Consider the following 17263-nt stretch of genomic DNA (forward strand, 5'->3'; position numbering starts at 1 on the left):
TCTGAAGATGCTTGTTGAGTCTAACCCAAGGCCACACACTCGTGAAATGGCCCTGAAATTGCACATCTCTTATGAAACAATACATAAACATCTAAAGAATATGGGAAAACTCCATAAAGAAGGTGTTTGGGTGCCTCACGACCTGCCTCATGATCATCATTTCCAATGTGTGAACGTTACTTCATCTCTTCTGGTGCATAATGCGTGTGAACCATTTTTGGACAGAATTGTCACCGGTGATGAAAAATGGATTCTCTGTGCAAATATTAAATGCCAAAAACAATGGCTCAGTCCTAACAAAAACCACTTCTGACCCCAAAACCTGGACTCAGTCTGCAGAAAGTGATGCTATGCATTTGGTGGGACATAAAAAGAATAGTTCATTTCAATCTCCTCAATCCACAGCGAACTGTCAATACAGAGATCTATAGTCAGCAACTGGAACGTTTAAGTCAAGCCCTTCATCAGAAATGCCCTTCACTCGTTAATTGGAAAGGTGTTCTTCTCCAGAACAATACACATCCATATGTGGTACGTTTGATGCAACACAAGATTATGCAGTTAGGTTGGGAAGTTCTCCCCCCACCCACAATATACTCCAGATGTGGCACCATCAGATTACCAACTTTTTTGTTCACTGTAACACCATCTTAATGGGCAAACGTATCCCAATGGAGAAGGTGTTAAAGAGGACATCAACATGTTTTTTGTTTCAAAGCCAAGTGATTTCTTTAATCAGAGCATTAACAACCTGATTGTAAGAAGGAAAAACATCATCGATAAGATTGGAGACTATTTCATTTAATAAATATTTTGTTTTGACGTACAAGTTGTTCGGGTTTTTCATCTATAAAAGTGACATTAATTTCTTGATGACCCTATACTTGAGATTTAATTTTTTCAGTTTACCATTCATATTAGTAAAGCTTAACTGGCTGAAGCGTTTTTGAGGTAACTTTTCTAAAAGTAGTTTTGTGTTCTATGTAATTATCTAAACAAGCAGAAATAAAATACTAGCAAGAAATGTTTGCACTATTAGTTTTCACAGTTAACTACTAACAAGTGTTAACCTTATGCTTTTGCTCAGTCTGCTGACAGTCACCAAACCTCCTTTTTACCTTACCTATCGTGTGGTCTCATTATATGAAAACTATTTGTCATACAATTATTTAATGGAAAAGTAACTGTTAAGGCTACAAAACAAAACAGATGCATTGATAGTATGTGATGGAATATGCTGTTTCTCAGAAAGATGCTAATGTAAACTTGTGAACATTGTATTTGATTTTTCGAGTCTCTAGATAGGTAAGTATACAAAATGATATCATCTACTATAGTTATATACAATGAATAAAAAAACTGAAGAAAATGTTTGTCAATATAAATTTTTTCAGTCAGAAGATGGGTTTGTTCAACTATGTCTTTCAAGTTGCTCAGTACTTTCATTTCAAAGTTGTTAAGCTAATTGAATCAGCCATTAACTATATAAATACAATAGATTACTGAACTTTTATTCCCAGTCCAGAAAAAACATTGGTTATATAACAAAATTCATGAATCATTATAAACACGATTAATTGATGTGCCCAGTGTGGCTACACGAGTAGAGCAATAACCACCTACACTTAAAATGTTGCATTATTGAGAAATTGGTATATCAAACAAACCTCTCTCTCTCTCTTTTTTTGTAAACAATGTAGCTCTTCTGATCTTTGTACATACTTAAGTTCCCAGGCACTTCATAGATTGGGGTTGACAACTTGTGATCATTTAAGTTCAAAAATGTCTCCATTTTACAGTTTTAAACATGGAATAAAAGACACCATTTTGAGCTTCCTTTGGATTAATTTAGTTATACTTCTTAAATGTGAATTGCAAAAATGTTTTCTGTTTACCTTGCCATTTTAAATCGTATAATATTTATAAATTTCGAAGCACTCATGTGATTATATTTCAAAATGTTAACATATGTAATTACAATTATTGTTTTGTTTTAGTTTTCATTCATGTAAAACAAAACAACAAGTGTAATACATTGTGTATGCATCAAATTAATGGAAATAGTGCAGTTAAGAATTATAACAGTTAGCTTTGTTTTCATGCCTTCTTTACAATACTCATGAAACTTCTCCTTAATACTAGAAGCTATCCAGGTACGGTAATTTATCTAAAAGTTTTAGCATGGCCATGTGTTCAAATCAATGAACAGTGTCATTTAATTATTACATAGCAGTTCATTTGACATTCTACAGAAGGCCAATATTTCAAAGAATTTTTTTAAAAGTTGTTACTATATACACTTGAGGTGAATAGATGGTGTATATTATTGTATGTTTCCAACTTTTTAAAGTTTTGATTTAATATTTTTTGTCAACTATGTATGAGGAAATGCAGATACCCTTTTCAGAGAACTTTATACTTCATACAATTAAAGAAACTATTAGTTCTAATTTTCTTTGATATGGAAATGTCTACATGTGTGGTGAATATAAGCTTGTTCATCTGTTTTGTTTGTATACAAATACACTTATGTAAATTTATATGCAGATGTGTAGTGTATCTACCTCTGGCCTTTATGGGCTGGTGCTAAGGGCCAGCCAAAAATTTTATTTACTGTTATCATCCCTGTAGGTAAATTATTGTTAAAGTAAACATTTTGAGTTATATTTGATCTCACAATGATGGCCTCAAGAATGTGTCTAATTAAACCTTCAGTGTCCATTGATGTTCACCAGCAGTGAGCTAAGTCGAAGCTAAACACAAATGTATGGTTGTCTGCATCTCTTGACTCTTTCAAACCAGTCCTACAGAATACTAAAATGGTAGGACAAGGGGAATCAAGTATAAATTTTGGCCGGGTAGGAATCATCTTCAGCTAAGACAGTTTTGTGTGTCTAACAGGGTGGTTGACCATTGAAATGGTTTGCAATGAGATGTGGAGGATGCAGTTAATTTAGAGAAGTTTAAGACTTGATAAATATTTAAGTGATAAGAGCTAATTTTGAGTTTTTTTGGTTTTGTTTTCTTAAGTTTAGTTTAGTGAATGAAACAGTTTCAATAGACATTATTGTCCTTATAAAATGAAAAAAAAAATTACATTACTAACCTGTAAGACTTAGCATTATGGTTCTGCTAAGGATTTTAGCAGGGAAGAGTACTCTTAACAAGATCATATTATAAAGTTTTTTTGTCACAGTCTTCTTCAAAAATGAATGAGACCTTATAGTTCATCTTATAATATCTTATTTCAGATAAAATCAGCACGTGATCGTACAAAATCTTAAGTAATACTTTCACTTGGGTTGATAAGCTCTTCTTTAGTTAGAACCTTAACAGTTATATAGTTATTGAAAATAATATTGCACTTAATCACTTTTTGATATGCAGACCATACATTTACTTCCTTCTCATTTTAATGTGAATGGTTTCAAAAGTTTTGTGTAGTCTTGAGTCTGCAGTTTTCATATATACATGTGGTTCAGGAAATCATTAACTTCATTCTAGCTACATTTGTTCTTTATACTTGCTCTGCTCATGGAGACATTGCTATAGTGCTGCACATTGTGCAAGAATGCCAATGACAACAGTGTCCTTTACTGGTAGATCATATGATATCTAGAGGTTATGTCCTCCCCTATTTTCAATGAGAATGATCAGTTGCATGACATGGGTAGTACTAATCACTATGGGTAAATCCAACTTTTCCTGGAGCATTGGATTCAAACAATTCTAGACAGTATCTTATGTAAGTTGGTTGACAGAAAGATATCTTGAGGAAAGAACAACTGTTGATCAATTCATAAATACAGTAGAAGGTGACTGTTCAGTGTCCAACACAAGTATACATGCTGTGTTGTTTTGTTTTTGATATATATATATATATATATTGCCCCTTTTCCATGTACACATTTTGTTCAGTCTCTTTATTTCTGAGCTTAAAATAAAGTCAGTTAGTCAACTTCAGATTTACTATGTAATTTATTCAGTTGATCCTTCCATTATAAAGCAGACCTACTAAAGACTTCTTGTGAAAATCAGTTCACCTGAGAATATTACAACTTTATCAAGATGTATTTTTGTTTATAATTATTCAGTATAAAAACTGTGGGTATAATTGCATTAAGATTAATTGGACTAAGGTGTTTAAAAGCAACAAATATTTACCTTAAACCAGGCAATACAGGAGTAATTATTCTGAATAAAGATGATTATATTAACAAATCACGAGGCATTCTTTATGAATCTGATAAATATAAAGAATACATTCTGTGCCATCACATAAAGAAAAAGCAAATTGTAAAAGTATCTAAAATAATTTACAAATGGAAGAAATTAGAGAAGATTCTACAGGTTTTGTTTTCCTGAAGCTTCTTTCCAGTTTGTTTAAGTTATTTCATTCTTTCAAAGATAAATTCTCAAACTAAAGTGCCCTTTTCTTGTGCACAGGTTATATTTGTAGATGTTATGATCAGTCTTATGTTGGGTTTGTGGTCAGTCTGCTAGAAGGAGCAAACTTAAAAGAACATTTAAAACCAAATATAAAGAATAAATCAGTGTTGCATATGGCATCATATAAGCACAAATGATGAAAGAACTTGAATTAGAGTCTTCTCATTCATGTACTAAAACCTGAATTGTTTCAACTATAGCGAGTTTCAAGTGGTGATGAAGACAATACTATTACTTTAGGTGATATCTTAATTCACATTTGATTAGATACTAACAGACTATACAATTGTATACCTATTGAAAACATAGTTGAAAAACAAGTTGTTTTACTTTTACCTGAATACTACAAGTTTTTGTAGTAACATGTTAGGCTTGTAAACTTTTATTGGTTATAACATTATTGTTACACGTCATGGAAGTTTTTGATGCTTGATTAATTGGAGGGTATGATATGGTATCTATGTTTTGAGGTTTCTTTGTAGAGCCTATGAAAATAAAAAGGGGAAAAAGTTTTGATTACTAAAAATTAGCTTCATGCTAGGAAGTTTGTAATTCTGTGGATAGTGTTTGGATTGATGAATCTGACTGAAAAGAACAAAAATACACAAGCTTATACTTTTTATAGGCCTCTATATTACATGTATGTTTTTCATAATTATGAGGATGTCTATAGACAAATGGCTATACTGCTTATTTATGACATTCAACTTGGGGAATTTAATAATTACTTCTGATCAAAGAAAGCTACTTACATAGATCAGATCAAAAACCAGTGTAGTAATGAATATAGCTATTTTAAGATATTGTTGTAACTTGAACAGACTAGAATGCATTGTTTCATCAGTTGGGTATCCTCGTTGTTAATGATATATTTAACTGTAGTTTGCTAGGGAAAAGAGCTAGGTTAGGGAATTGCTTTAATTTTTGAGGAATTTGTTTTACTCAGTGTGTCAAAAAGTGGACTTGAAAGTTGATTTAGAATCTTTGTTTCTATTAAATGTCCAAAAGTGAGATATCATTCATAATTTTGTTTTGTAAGAACATTTATGTACTAATGATTATACATATCATTACTTTTGATGTTTACATACAGATCTTATTTATAGTAAATAAGCATTATATTACATCTATAATTTATGAATGTCAGTTTTCAGAAAATATAAGGAACAAATTGCAGTTTGGGAAACTTACCAGTTTGGTTACACTTGATGAAAATTCTTTTATTCCTTCTAAATTTTGAGTTTGAACTGTGGGGGTAATATATAAATTTGAAAGGATGTAGTTCTCTTATCAGAAGAGCACTTATGTTGTGGAGGAAGAAGGATTTAGGTGTGATTTTTGAGAAAAGCTAGACTCTTTTGCTACCATTTAGTCCAGTGTCTGATAAAAAGGGTTAGCATAGCTTAGGAATTTATTTGAAATATATTTTTAAGAATAATAAACCTGTTGTATACTTGTATGAAGTTATGGTGAGGTCAATTTTTAGAACTTATGTTGAGTTGTGGACATTAGGATAATTATATAACATCTTTAGGTGGTGCAGAGAAAGGTTTTTGCTTGTTTATACTGAGGTGTTTGAACTTATTACTGTTTCTATATGGTTATTTAAGAGTGTTGGAATGAAAAGCTTTGAAGTAAGGACATAAAATAATGGGAGTAATAAGTTTGGACAACCTAGATCTGAATTTATCTGAAGCAGAACTGGCACTCTTAGTCCTTCTTTTGAACTTGTGAAATGTTTGATCTGTACCAGATTATGTGTGATGTGCTACACAAATTCATTTACTTCTGATTGATGTGAAGGATGTCTTGGGTTGTGAACTTTCTTCTTATTTGGAAATCTGAATGGCTTCCTGTTACTTTGCTTATTCTTATGCTTTTGTAGTCTATGGCTAAAGAAATACATTCTTATTAAAAAATTTTATTGTTTTACTGGAAAGATAATGTGAAGTTAGTCAAGTTAGTCCTTTTTTTTTTTTCACAAACTGTCTAATGTCTTTTTGTTGCAGCAAATTACTTAAGAATATGAACTTAAAGTTGCTAAGAACAATACTTAATTACATTTAGTTACTAGTATTGTTAAATGGTTTTCACTATGTATGGAACATAAGGATTTTATATCCTATTTTGACTTTATTAGAACATTAATTTACACTTCTGTTTTAATGTTTTTGATTGTGAATCCAGTAATAAAAATTTACTTTTATTTTCTTTTTGGAATTAGAATAGTGCCTTGAACTTGAGCTCTCAAAATTTATTGAAATAAATTGAATTTGTAGTTTTAACTAGCAATAGTAATTTAAAAGCTTGAAAAGTAACATTGCTGAAGTTGAATCTAAAGGCAAGAATATTATCACCATTAATTAGCAATGAGAACTTGCACCCTTACCTTTTTAATTTATCTTCAAGTCATTACTATTATTATTGTGGATATTTTAGTTTAACTTTGCTTCATCTAAGTCTAATGGTGTACCTTTTCCTTACAGTATAAGCTGTGATTACCATCAAGATGGATAAACTGGTAACATACATTTTATGGTGCATGTTTAACATTATTTTTTTTTTTCATGATTTCACTTCTTTGCAAAGCTTGCTACTGTTTTCTGCTTTTAGGTACTGACTGCTAACACTTGTACAGCTTCTAATGTTCAAAACGTTGATAAAACTTAAATGTTTAGATTAAATTTACCAGAATTTTATTTTTTGGTAAAGAGCCTAGTCATTGAGTTGACTGGATTTTAATCTATGAAAAATTTTTATGATAATTGGTCACTTGTTTTATCCAAGGCTCAAAGTTAATGAAGTTTTAAGTTTAGGTTAGGTTAGGGTCAAAGTGTTCTTCTGGTGAGGAGATGGATGTGTTAGACCTGTGTTGCTGCTTAGTGACAATTCTTAGTATTGTAGGTATTGACTCATCCTGGTCAGCCATGTAGAGATAGCATACACATATGATCCCCTGAATAGAATGTCACTGTCATCATGGATTTCACACTACATGTCTTTTACACCATCTACTAAACTATAAGTTTCAATCATGTCTATATTTCATCTTTGCAGTTTCACAGTAATATCATGTAGGTGTGACAACATTTAGTACACAAAGAAGTTACAAGAAAATCAAATATAGCATTATATAATAACGATACTGTATATTTCAGGGATGGTGAACCTATGGTATGGGAGAAAATTTCTTGACACGCAGAATTCACTGCTGTCCCAAGGTTTTCTTACCCGACCAATATTTATATATATATATCTGGGAGCGTAGAGCTTGTATATATCTATAATTAATTAGATATATAATATAATAATTATATATGAAATATATATATAAATTTATAATATATACAATCGATAATGATAACAGTAATTTTGCTGCTCAAATTCCATGGGAACGTGAAATAATTTTTCCGAAATTTATTGACAATTTGGGCACGCTCTCAAAAAGGATCGCCAACCCTGGTATGTTTCCTGCTCATTGGATCTTAAAGTGTTGTGAACTAATTAACATCATATCGTCATTTTTGTGTAGCTATATGTAACAATTTCTGAAGCTTTTACCATGTGTGTATATGTTACTAGTACTTTGTTAGTAATGACTTTTTTTAATAAATCTTTCTTTGAGTTGTAGTTAAAAAATCTGTTAAATTCTTTAAATTTATCTAACCTATTGCTCATGCTTATTAATTTATATGAATTTACAATTACTAAATTTAAACATTGCCCACTGTAGTAGGTATAAGTGATTAAAAGGGCTCTTTGATTCATTTTTGTACTCCAACTTTTCACAACTCATAGATGCAACACCATCATAACTCTGCTTTCTGATGTTTTCTTCTCACAACCCAAGTTTCTTTAATGTCATGAGTTTGGTGTCTGCAATGGATTCTCCAGTCATTCTAGTGAGAGGACAAAACTCAATGAACTTCCCTTTGATGTCTATTACTGTCTACAAATTTGATAAATGGAAACATCTGTTTCTTACTATGAACTCCAACCTCCTTTGCCATAATTGCATAGAACCCAGCTTTAGTGATATCTTTTAAAAGTATTGTTACGACAGCGGAAGTCACGCGACGCTAGTAACACGTCATGATATTCTCGAAGGTTTGTGAATGCTCGAGTGTTTACTGGATGTGCGGTGTTCTTGTATATAAGACCGTCAAGAAGTGATGGCAACAATGGAATTGAATTGCAGACAGAGATAGAGACAGACAATTGAGTCAAGCGCGTGAATCGTTCATTGTGAATTATAGCATTTGTTTAAGTTAACTGACTGTGAGAATTAAGTGTATTGCAAAGTTGTATTGAGAAAGAATAAACTAGTTAGCTTCTTCTGGTGTCATCCTATTGGCTGGCCCAATTATGTTTTTTTCTGCTGATCCTTCTTATTTCTTCCCCCTTCTCTTCTTCTTCTGCTTCATTTCTCTTCCATCCAGCTGTGTCATCACTCTGGCTTCATGTGCAAGATTTGTCTGGTCCTTTGCAGGATGGTTGCCTTCTTCCTATCCCATTCTGTTTGCCTGTCTTCCATAGCAGTTTGTCAGCAGAAGTGGCATATTTATTGCTGCTGTTCTTGGTGTCGATCTTTCTCACCATCCCTTTCAACCAGGGCTGGTCTATGTATCAACTATTGCTGGTTACTGAGTGGCTCTCTTGACTACTTTCTGGTTATATCAGGTTATTCCTTCCCAGCCCTCCCTGTTCTTCTAGCCTACATGACTGAGTCCTTAATGTTGTTTTCCATGCCCTTGCCCTACCTCTCTTTGAACCTTTAACTTCCTGTTCCTTAAAACTTAATTTCTCCTCCTCCTCCTCACCTGTGGTGGTCCGTGTTCTGATATGTACTCCATCAATTCATTTCACATCCTATTCCATTACACCTATACCTTTCTTTGTCTGAAGTGCACTCTTCTTCCAAAACATCTGTGGCATTCACCCCTATATCTCTTCCTTCCATTTTCATCTTTATTCCCAATCAGACCCTGATCACCTCCTCTGACCTGTTCTTGTGGTTTGTTATTATTTGTCTTGCACTTCTTCATTTAGTGCTTGTCTGCGGATTTACAATGCTAGAAACCAGGTTTCGATACCCGTGGTAGGCAGAGCACAGATAGCCCATTGTGTAGCTTTGTGCTTAATTTCAAACAAACACACTATCCTTTTAAATATATTGAATGTGCTGGATGCTGGCATTTGCAGTATTGACAAAGATCACTCCAGTTGGACTCACTCTAACTAGGATCATCTGTGTGCAAAATTTGTATCTTGTTGCCACGGTGACTTTTTCGATACTGTAGAGGATTGACATGCTGGAAAACTGTACCTATTGGCACATACCCAGACAATTATACTTTGTTGTACCTGGCATGGTTCTGGAGAGTGCTCCACATCTGACAGACCTTTAGATTGAGAACATTTTCCTTGGGGAGTTACCTTTCCAGTGATACCATTATTATGCCATGATCAAGTTTTCCAGAATCTTGAAAATTTGGAAAAGTAAAGAAATTTCATTAACAAGTAAAAATATTAGAGACAATTACCCAAAAGCCTGGAAAAATCAGGGAAAAGTGTGCCCCCCTCCCTTTTTTTTTTTAAGAACCTGCACAGACACATCAAAACCACACTATGGTGCAAGTTATTAGTGCATTTTAAGGTAATCTTGATCACTGATTCTATTTTATTTTTATAGTGTTAATTATTCCAATTGATTACATGTAATGATAGGTTAGATCAAATAAGCTTTTATGAATAATAGTGGAGTATTGTTTTTCTGTCTATAATATCATTAACTTGCAGTGGCCTTTTTTTAAAACCATTTTCTGCAGTACTGTTGTCGAAAGTATTCTAAAGATGTTATCAAGTCTTTAATTATTTTTATATACAGATTAGAATATGAAGTGGTGTTAATTAGCTTGGATTATTATGAAAAGGTGAAATATCAATTTGTCATATGTGTGCAAGTCTGAAAATTTTGGAATTTTGCCTGGAAAGTGAGAGAAATTATTTTGGAAAGTTTATGGCTATATTGATATTACATGGAAGCTTATCTCTAGGAAAATCAAGAGAATATAATCTGTAAGAATGGCAGAAACATAAAGGACAGATTTATAGGAAATTGATAAACTAGTACTTACTTAAAATCATAAATAATATTCAACAATTAACTGGTACACAGTTAAAAACATGTAGAGTCGTCAACTTTTTGAAGGCCATAGATAAGCCTAAATAAAATGTTTTTAACTGTGGACCAGTTTAACGTTGAATATTATTTATGATTTTAACTTTATACACAAGTGCCAAAATACTATAATTAGTACTTACTTGTATCAGTTTTTAAACTTTGCAGAGTAGATTGGAGGATTGAAACCGTATTTACAAAAAAAACATAAAACTAATCGCACTCCATAAAAAAAATTATTTCATTCAAACCTAATGTTTCTGCTCACACCTTTCTGAAAGGTTACAGTGTCACATACAGAAGCAAAATGATAACCGAAAAGAACACACACACAACAATTAAAAACTGGCGTAACAATGGTAATATCACATGTTATCTTATGCACATTATATGGAATTAGAATGACTGACAGAAAATTGCAATATATCTAACACATACATACACAGAAAAAAATAAAGATAATAATTACAAATAATTATTTCTGTCTGTTTTACATTTATAAGATTGAATCAGAAGAGACTTTTTCAGTTTTATAAACCTAATACAACAGCTTTTAATTGTTGTATGTGTTCTTTTCAGTTATCAGTTACAATATGTGACACTGTAACCCTTGAGAAAGGTGTAAGCTGAAATATTGGGTTTGAATAGAATTGTTTTTTTCTGCAGTGTGATTTTTTTTTATATTTTTTTGTAAACCGTATTTACTTGCCTTATTAAAGCCTGCTCACAATACCAAAGCTGTACTTCCTAAATTATTCTGTAAGCAGATAAGTTTACTTAACTATAACAAGAGATTTACAGGATTTAATAACTTACTATACAGTGATAGAAGAAAGAAAATTAATATTGTCTGTGTGACTAAGCTAAACAGTGGGAAGTGTTAAGTATATACTTAAGAAATCACATAAATGCAAAAATTGACAATTTAAATGAACAGATATTAGTATGTATGTCTCCAAAGTGTTTTTTGAAATCAAAAACTTAAACTTCGTTTAACATGGAACAAAGACGAAACTGGATAAAAAAAGACTTCTACATTGAGCCATCTTCTTTAGCCAAAAACAGGACTAAAACTGCAACTAGACTCGGAGCAAGACAGGCATTAAGATGTATAGGAAACTTTAAAACAAGAAAGGAACTTCCCTAGATTCCACCAATGAAACAAAAGTTATTATTTAGTTTCTCAATTAAAGAGTTGTTCTTTTCTAAACTTGTGTGTTTTAAAAACAGTATCATGAAATTTTATGTGAATTCCTTTCCTTCCGACAAAATTGTGTATTGAAGTTCATCTTGTTGTCATGCATTTCAAAAGGCTACTGTTCTGTTTGTTAAAATTAATGGTGACAATTGATTATCTAATTTTCTCAATACAAATTGTTCAGGTTATCTATTATAATTTTAATGGTCACTAGGAATTTTTTATTCTAGAAATGTTAATTTCAGAAAATACTAGAACCACTTACATATTTGACAAGCTATTGACACTGTTATAACAATGATACTTACTAAAAGTTTGAGATGAGAACACATAATATTTACATCAAAATGTAACACAATTTCTGTTAATATTAAGAAAATTAATCATAACAGTTTATTATTTACATTTACAATTTTATCAAGGAATATTTGATATGTTCATAATAAAAGGTCTGCAATTATTTGACATCAAACAGTTTTGCACTCTGTTTTAATGTTAATAACTGAATTATTTATTTCATTCTGATGAACATTTTTGAATTACTAATTCTTACATTATCTAACTTGGATAGTAATTAATAATTGTGTAATTCAAATTTAACTTTTTGATCCATTTTTTTCAATGTAACTAATTAAACAGTTTATGAAGAAACTGGAGTTTTCAGTTGTAAGCCTCTAAAAGATTTTTTTTTTTAATTTTCTTTTCTCATAAATAGAAATTGGGAGGTAATCAGGGCTCAGCAAATAAGAAAAAACGAAACAGGAGAGCCAAGTCGTCAAACTTCATTGAAAATGATCATATGAAAGGACCTAATTTTAAAGTTGTTGATAAAACAAGTGAGAGTTCAACTCAAGCTTCTAATATGTGTTCTAGAGTACAAAATGAGCAGTCTAAGGATAACAAATTAGCTCCCGCAGAAGAGTCAACAATTAATCCAAACCTCTCGGAAAGTCAGTATACTTTGAAACATAAGAAAAGAAAAAGTAAGAAGAAAAAATCTCCAATTAGAACTGTTACTGATAAAGAAGAGGTTAGCATGTTGTCAGCAGATGGTGATATTCAGCTGAGTAAGAAAAATGGATTTGGAATAAATCTTGACTCTAGTGGACAGGCATCAGAAGAAAAAATTGTTGTCAGTGGATTAGAGGCAATTAAAACAGCAGTGAGTAATATTGATGTTACTGACAGTATACAGGTAGGAAACCAAGAGTACAAGGAGGATGTACATAATTTATCCCAAAATATTATAGTAGAAAAAAAAATTAATTTACATTGAGGAGACAGAATTAATGTATCTATTTAAAGGCAAAGAGTGTGTGTGAGGTAGAATCAATGTATCTATTTAAAGATCAAGATAGTGTGAGGGAAATTAGTGTATCGATTTAAAGATCAAGATAGTGTAAGAGGAATCAGCGTATCTATTTAAAGATCAAGATTATTTCATCAGTAATCACAGATATTCCATCAATACTCAATATTTCATAAGAGCTTGGTTTGTGATAACATTTCTATAATCTTGAAAACATTTTCCTAATCTACAATTAAACAATCGGTGCAAGGTGAGTTTTGTTTACCCTATTTGGTAAAAGATAAGTATCGTATAAAAAAAACTGAACAAGACCTTTTATCAAGTGATAAAATAAAATGTTTATCAAATAAAAAGAAACAAAAAAACAATCATTCAGATGAAATATTTAGTACAAAATTGGGCAAGGATACTATGAGTAATGTTGTACCTCCTGGAACAGATCACGTTGACTTTGACAGAGATGTAAATTTTTCTTTGAAGTTTAAAGTAGATACTGTATTATGTGATCAGTCTGAAGTTGTTGAAGCAATTTATAGTCAATGTAAAAGTTTTGTATTGGCTAAAGATTTTAACAGGACCACTTTTTCTGATGGAAGAATAAAGTTTTTCAATCTTTCATTCATGTAAAATTTAAGTAAGAAAGGAAAGGAGAGTAATAATTTAGAATTGGAAGCTTCTATAAAATTACTGATACTAATAAAGATAGTCCTGAACTTTACAAATAAATTGAGTATATTGTTAATTAAATTCATCTTCCTGAAAAGAAGTATCAGAATTTAAAGAGATTGGAGTTAGATGTGGAACATTTAATGTTGAAATTATATACAGCCAAAAAAGTAAAAGCAGTTTGTCTGTTTTTAATAATGCACAGAAAACAAAGGTTTATGACCATCAGACACTTGTGAAAGCAGAAAATCTGTTGAAATCAACAGAGTTGGCTGATTCTTTAACTGGAACTTTGAAGTCTTCCATAATGTCTACACACGAAGCATTAAAGGAAGAATCTTGGGCACCATGTACAGGGGCAGGAAAACAGCAGAGGCTTGACTCTCGTGCCTCTAACGAAGAAGGACAGAAAACTAAAGCTCAGCTTAAAGCAGAGAGAAAAGCAGCATTTGTAAGTAGTAAATGTATATCTTTTTCTGGAAAGGCTTGCTATTACTGCATCATGTGAATGTTTCTTTGCAATAGCAATTTAAAATACAGACTATAGGTTAGCACAGGTTACCCATTGTATTTTAAACTACCTGATCAGAATCTCTTCTTGCTTCTCAAGGATCAGTTATTAATTTTTAGAATTTAAAAGAAAATGTAGAAAATATGACAACAATGCAGCTGTAAGTGAAGGTTTCTGGCCAATGTAATAAAGACAAGGTTGAAATGGGTTTTGCATTAATATTGGAGCTTCGTAATTGACAGGATATGAAATTTTACAGAAAACTAACATTCAATAATAACTTTATTCAGTCTAATATACAGATTTGTGGAAATTTTTCCCTATTTTAAGTCACACAAGGTTAAATTATCTGATGTTTTTATGACTTGTGGTATTTGTGAATAGCCATAAGATTTTACCAGTTTAACACAAATTTTTGATTTAAAAGTTTATTTGTAATTTAGAATCTTATGAGAGGTTATTTCTTATTGTAATTTCCAGTATAATTCACTTTAGGATTCAAAAACATTACATTATGGTATGTAATTTTCATTTATGCCTATATCACTTACTGTTTTCACTTCATACATATTTATTTTTAGCAATTCCCAGGCTGCTGGATTTAGTTTCAAACATTACTATACATAAAAACTTTTTTTTTTTTACACAACGGTTAGCATAAAACTAATATATTTTGCATTTGATGAATGATAACATTTTATTTATTTTGACTTTTCATAAAAAAAAATATTAAAGATAATTATATAAGTTTGACTGAATGACGTTTGCTTTCTTAAGTTTGTGTATTATTAAAAACATACCTACCTATATATTACAAACACTCAAACTTAGACCTTCTTATCCTTCATAGTTAAGGTTGACAATCAAAGTTACTGCAAGTGCTTTCTCTTAAACATTGCCCATTCCTACCCATAAACATTTCTTTACCTAGGAATCAGACCAAACTTCTCAAACAGCTAAAACCATTTTTCCATATTAAGTGTTTGTTGGATGTTTTTTTTCAACTCATTATAAAAACTAACCAGCAAAGAAGTAAAATTAAAAGTATTTTAAAGTCTTTTTTTTTTTAAATTGAAATGTTGTTTTAACATTTTGTCCCTTGAATAGGATTTGGAATATAATTTCACAGATATCAAGAATTAAATAATGAAATACATTCTTTTAACTTGATATTTAAACCTTTTTGTTGATGGACTTTTTCAGTTAATTCAGTTTATGCTATTTTTTACATATAGCATGTCTTACCAAGAGACTATATAAAGTGCTTTGTTTTCACCATACAGATTATAAGGTGCAATTTTCAGTGAATAAATAAAGTTATTCATCCATTTTTCTAGGAAATGTTTAATATATTTTTCCATGTACTGTTGTAAGTGTCACATTTCTGGTACAATGTAGCCAGCATGTAGTATTATGTAAAAAGGTGTCAGGGATATTTTGCTTTAGAATTGACAATATATATAAAAGTATACTTAAATGTTTAAGTAATATACAGCTGACACCTGAAGACTGATTGAGAAAAGAGATGATAAACTAATCAATTTTTACAAACAGATATAGGTGTGGAAAATTATCTTAAATAAATAGTAAGTTTTAGGAAAGTTATAGGTCATGAAAGAAATAAGCAAAGAAGAAAAAAAAATTTCTGACAGAGATTACGCCAATGGTTGGAGATCACTGATTCGAGGATCTAGATTACTTCCAAAAGGTTGAACAGTGTTTAGTTTAGCGATCCAATAAGCTTTTTTTATTTCTCTATCAGCTTTAGTTTTGAATCCTGTTTCAGTATTGATGACGGTAACATTGTTAATGGAATGACTGGATTGGTTAAAGTGTTGAGCAACAGGGAGATTTTTTTCGGTGTTAACCCGTTACCTGCCATGGCCATTTTGTCTTGTCGTGAGGGCCAAGTCACATTTGTGAAATGAAAAAAGTATAGAGAACTTATCTCTTATTGTTTCAGATTTTATTTCTGTAAATAGTAGCATAACATTCAGTTATTTATAACAAAATTGTATTATTTAATGAAGTTTAAAGTGAAATTTAATTTTAAAATACGTTTGAAACTATAAATAAGCACCCTCTAAGAAGAAAGTTTTATCTAAATTTTCCTTCTTCTTCATCACTGGTCCTGCCATCTATGATTGGTATCTAAACCTTTTTCTAGTCTGTTTTCTTTATAAAACAGTATCTGAGCTTGTGTAAACCTCAGTTGTAAAACTATTAGCCAATCCTAATCAAAGGTGTCAATTTCAGTGCTATTTATTACAATCGCTGCATTTCACGTTCGACAAATCATAGGATGATAAGCAAAGCACGTGACAGAATGTTGTTTTCCGGATTTTACAACGAGAATATGGGTGGTGCTTATTATAGTAACTGCCATTTTATGTAGAGGTTGTATTTAGCATTGGTCAGTAGTCCTTTTTATTTATAAGCCTTAGAAAACTTGCTTCTGGAAAAAACTGCATGGGGATGTATGTAACTTTTATTATTTTTATATAGTAGCTTAAGTCGTGTTGTATCTTATATCTGTTTATATTAATCGTTATATTGAAAAATTGACTCGGAAAGAGATAATATTTCTTTAGAAAGAAGTTGATCCATGAATGTTAGGGTTAAGAGCTATCGAGTGGTGAGTGGAAGGTCTTTACGTGAATTAGGCTTAGCTCTTTGAACTGAAAGAGTTTGTGATTTTTTTATATTCTTTTGCATTTAAATTAGTGGTTTTAAGTTCAATAATTTAACATAATTTTGTATTTAGTTCATAATAATAATAATAATAATATGATTCAGTATTTAGAATGATAAACTTGTGTGATTTGTACGTAATACTACTAGTATCAGTACCGCATAAGAATTTTATATTTTTCCTCCTTACAATCTTTACGTTGTAGTAAGACCCACACTTCTGTTGTTGTTTCTTTAGAATTAAAAACAGTCTAACTG

The 17263-nt window shown here is 31.2% G+C and overlaps 1 protein-coding gene across 5 annotated transcripts in view; it reads left to right on the forward strand.

The window, feature by feature from the left end:
- LOC106470946 (translation initiation factor eIF-2B subunit delta-like) overlaps positions 1 to 17263 on the forward strand; it is a 68733-nt gene that overhangs the window by 10358 nt on the left and 41112 nt on the right. For 2 of the 5 annotated variants that reach the window (XM_022399589.1, XM_022399587.1), the window contains exons 2-4: positions 6936 to 6970; positions 12544 to 13023; positions 14009 to 14254. In XM_022399589.1, the coding sequence (XP_022255297.1) occupies positions 6959 to 6970; positions 12544 to 13023; positions 14009 to 14254 (738 nt within the window). In that variant the 5' untranslated portion in view covers positions 6936 to 6958. The remainder of the gene's footprint in view (positions 1 to 6935; positions 6971 to 12543; positions 13024 to 14008; positions 14255 to 17263) is intronic. The other 3 variants (XM_022399590.1, XM_013931524.2, XM_022399588.1) reach the window with 2 other exon arrangements.

Source organism: Limulus polyphemus, unplaced genomic scaffold (assembly GCF_000517525.1).
Source record: "Limulus polyphemus unplaced genomic scaffold, Limulus_polyphemus-2.1.2 Scaffold4312, whole genome shotgun sequence".
NCBI classification, from domain to species: domain Eukaryota; kingdom Metazoa; phylum Arthropoda; class Merostomata; order Xiphosura; family Limulidae; genus Limulus; species Limulus polyphemus.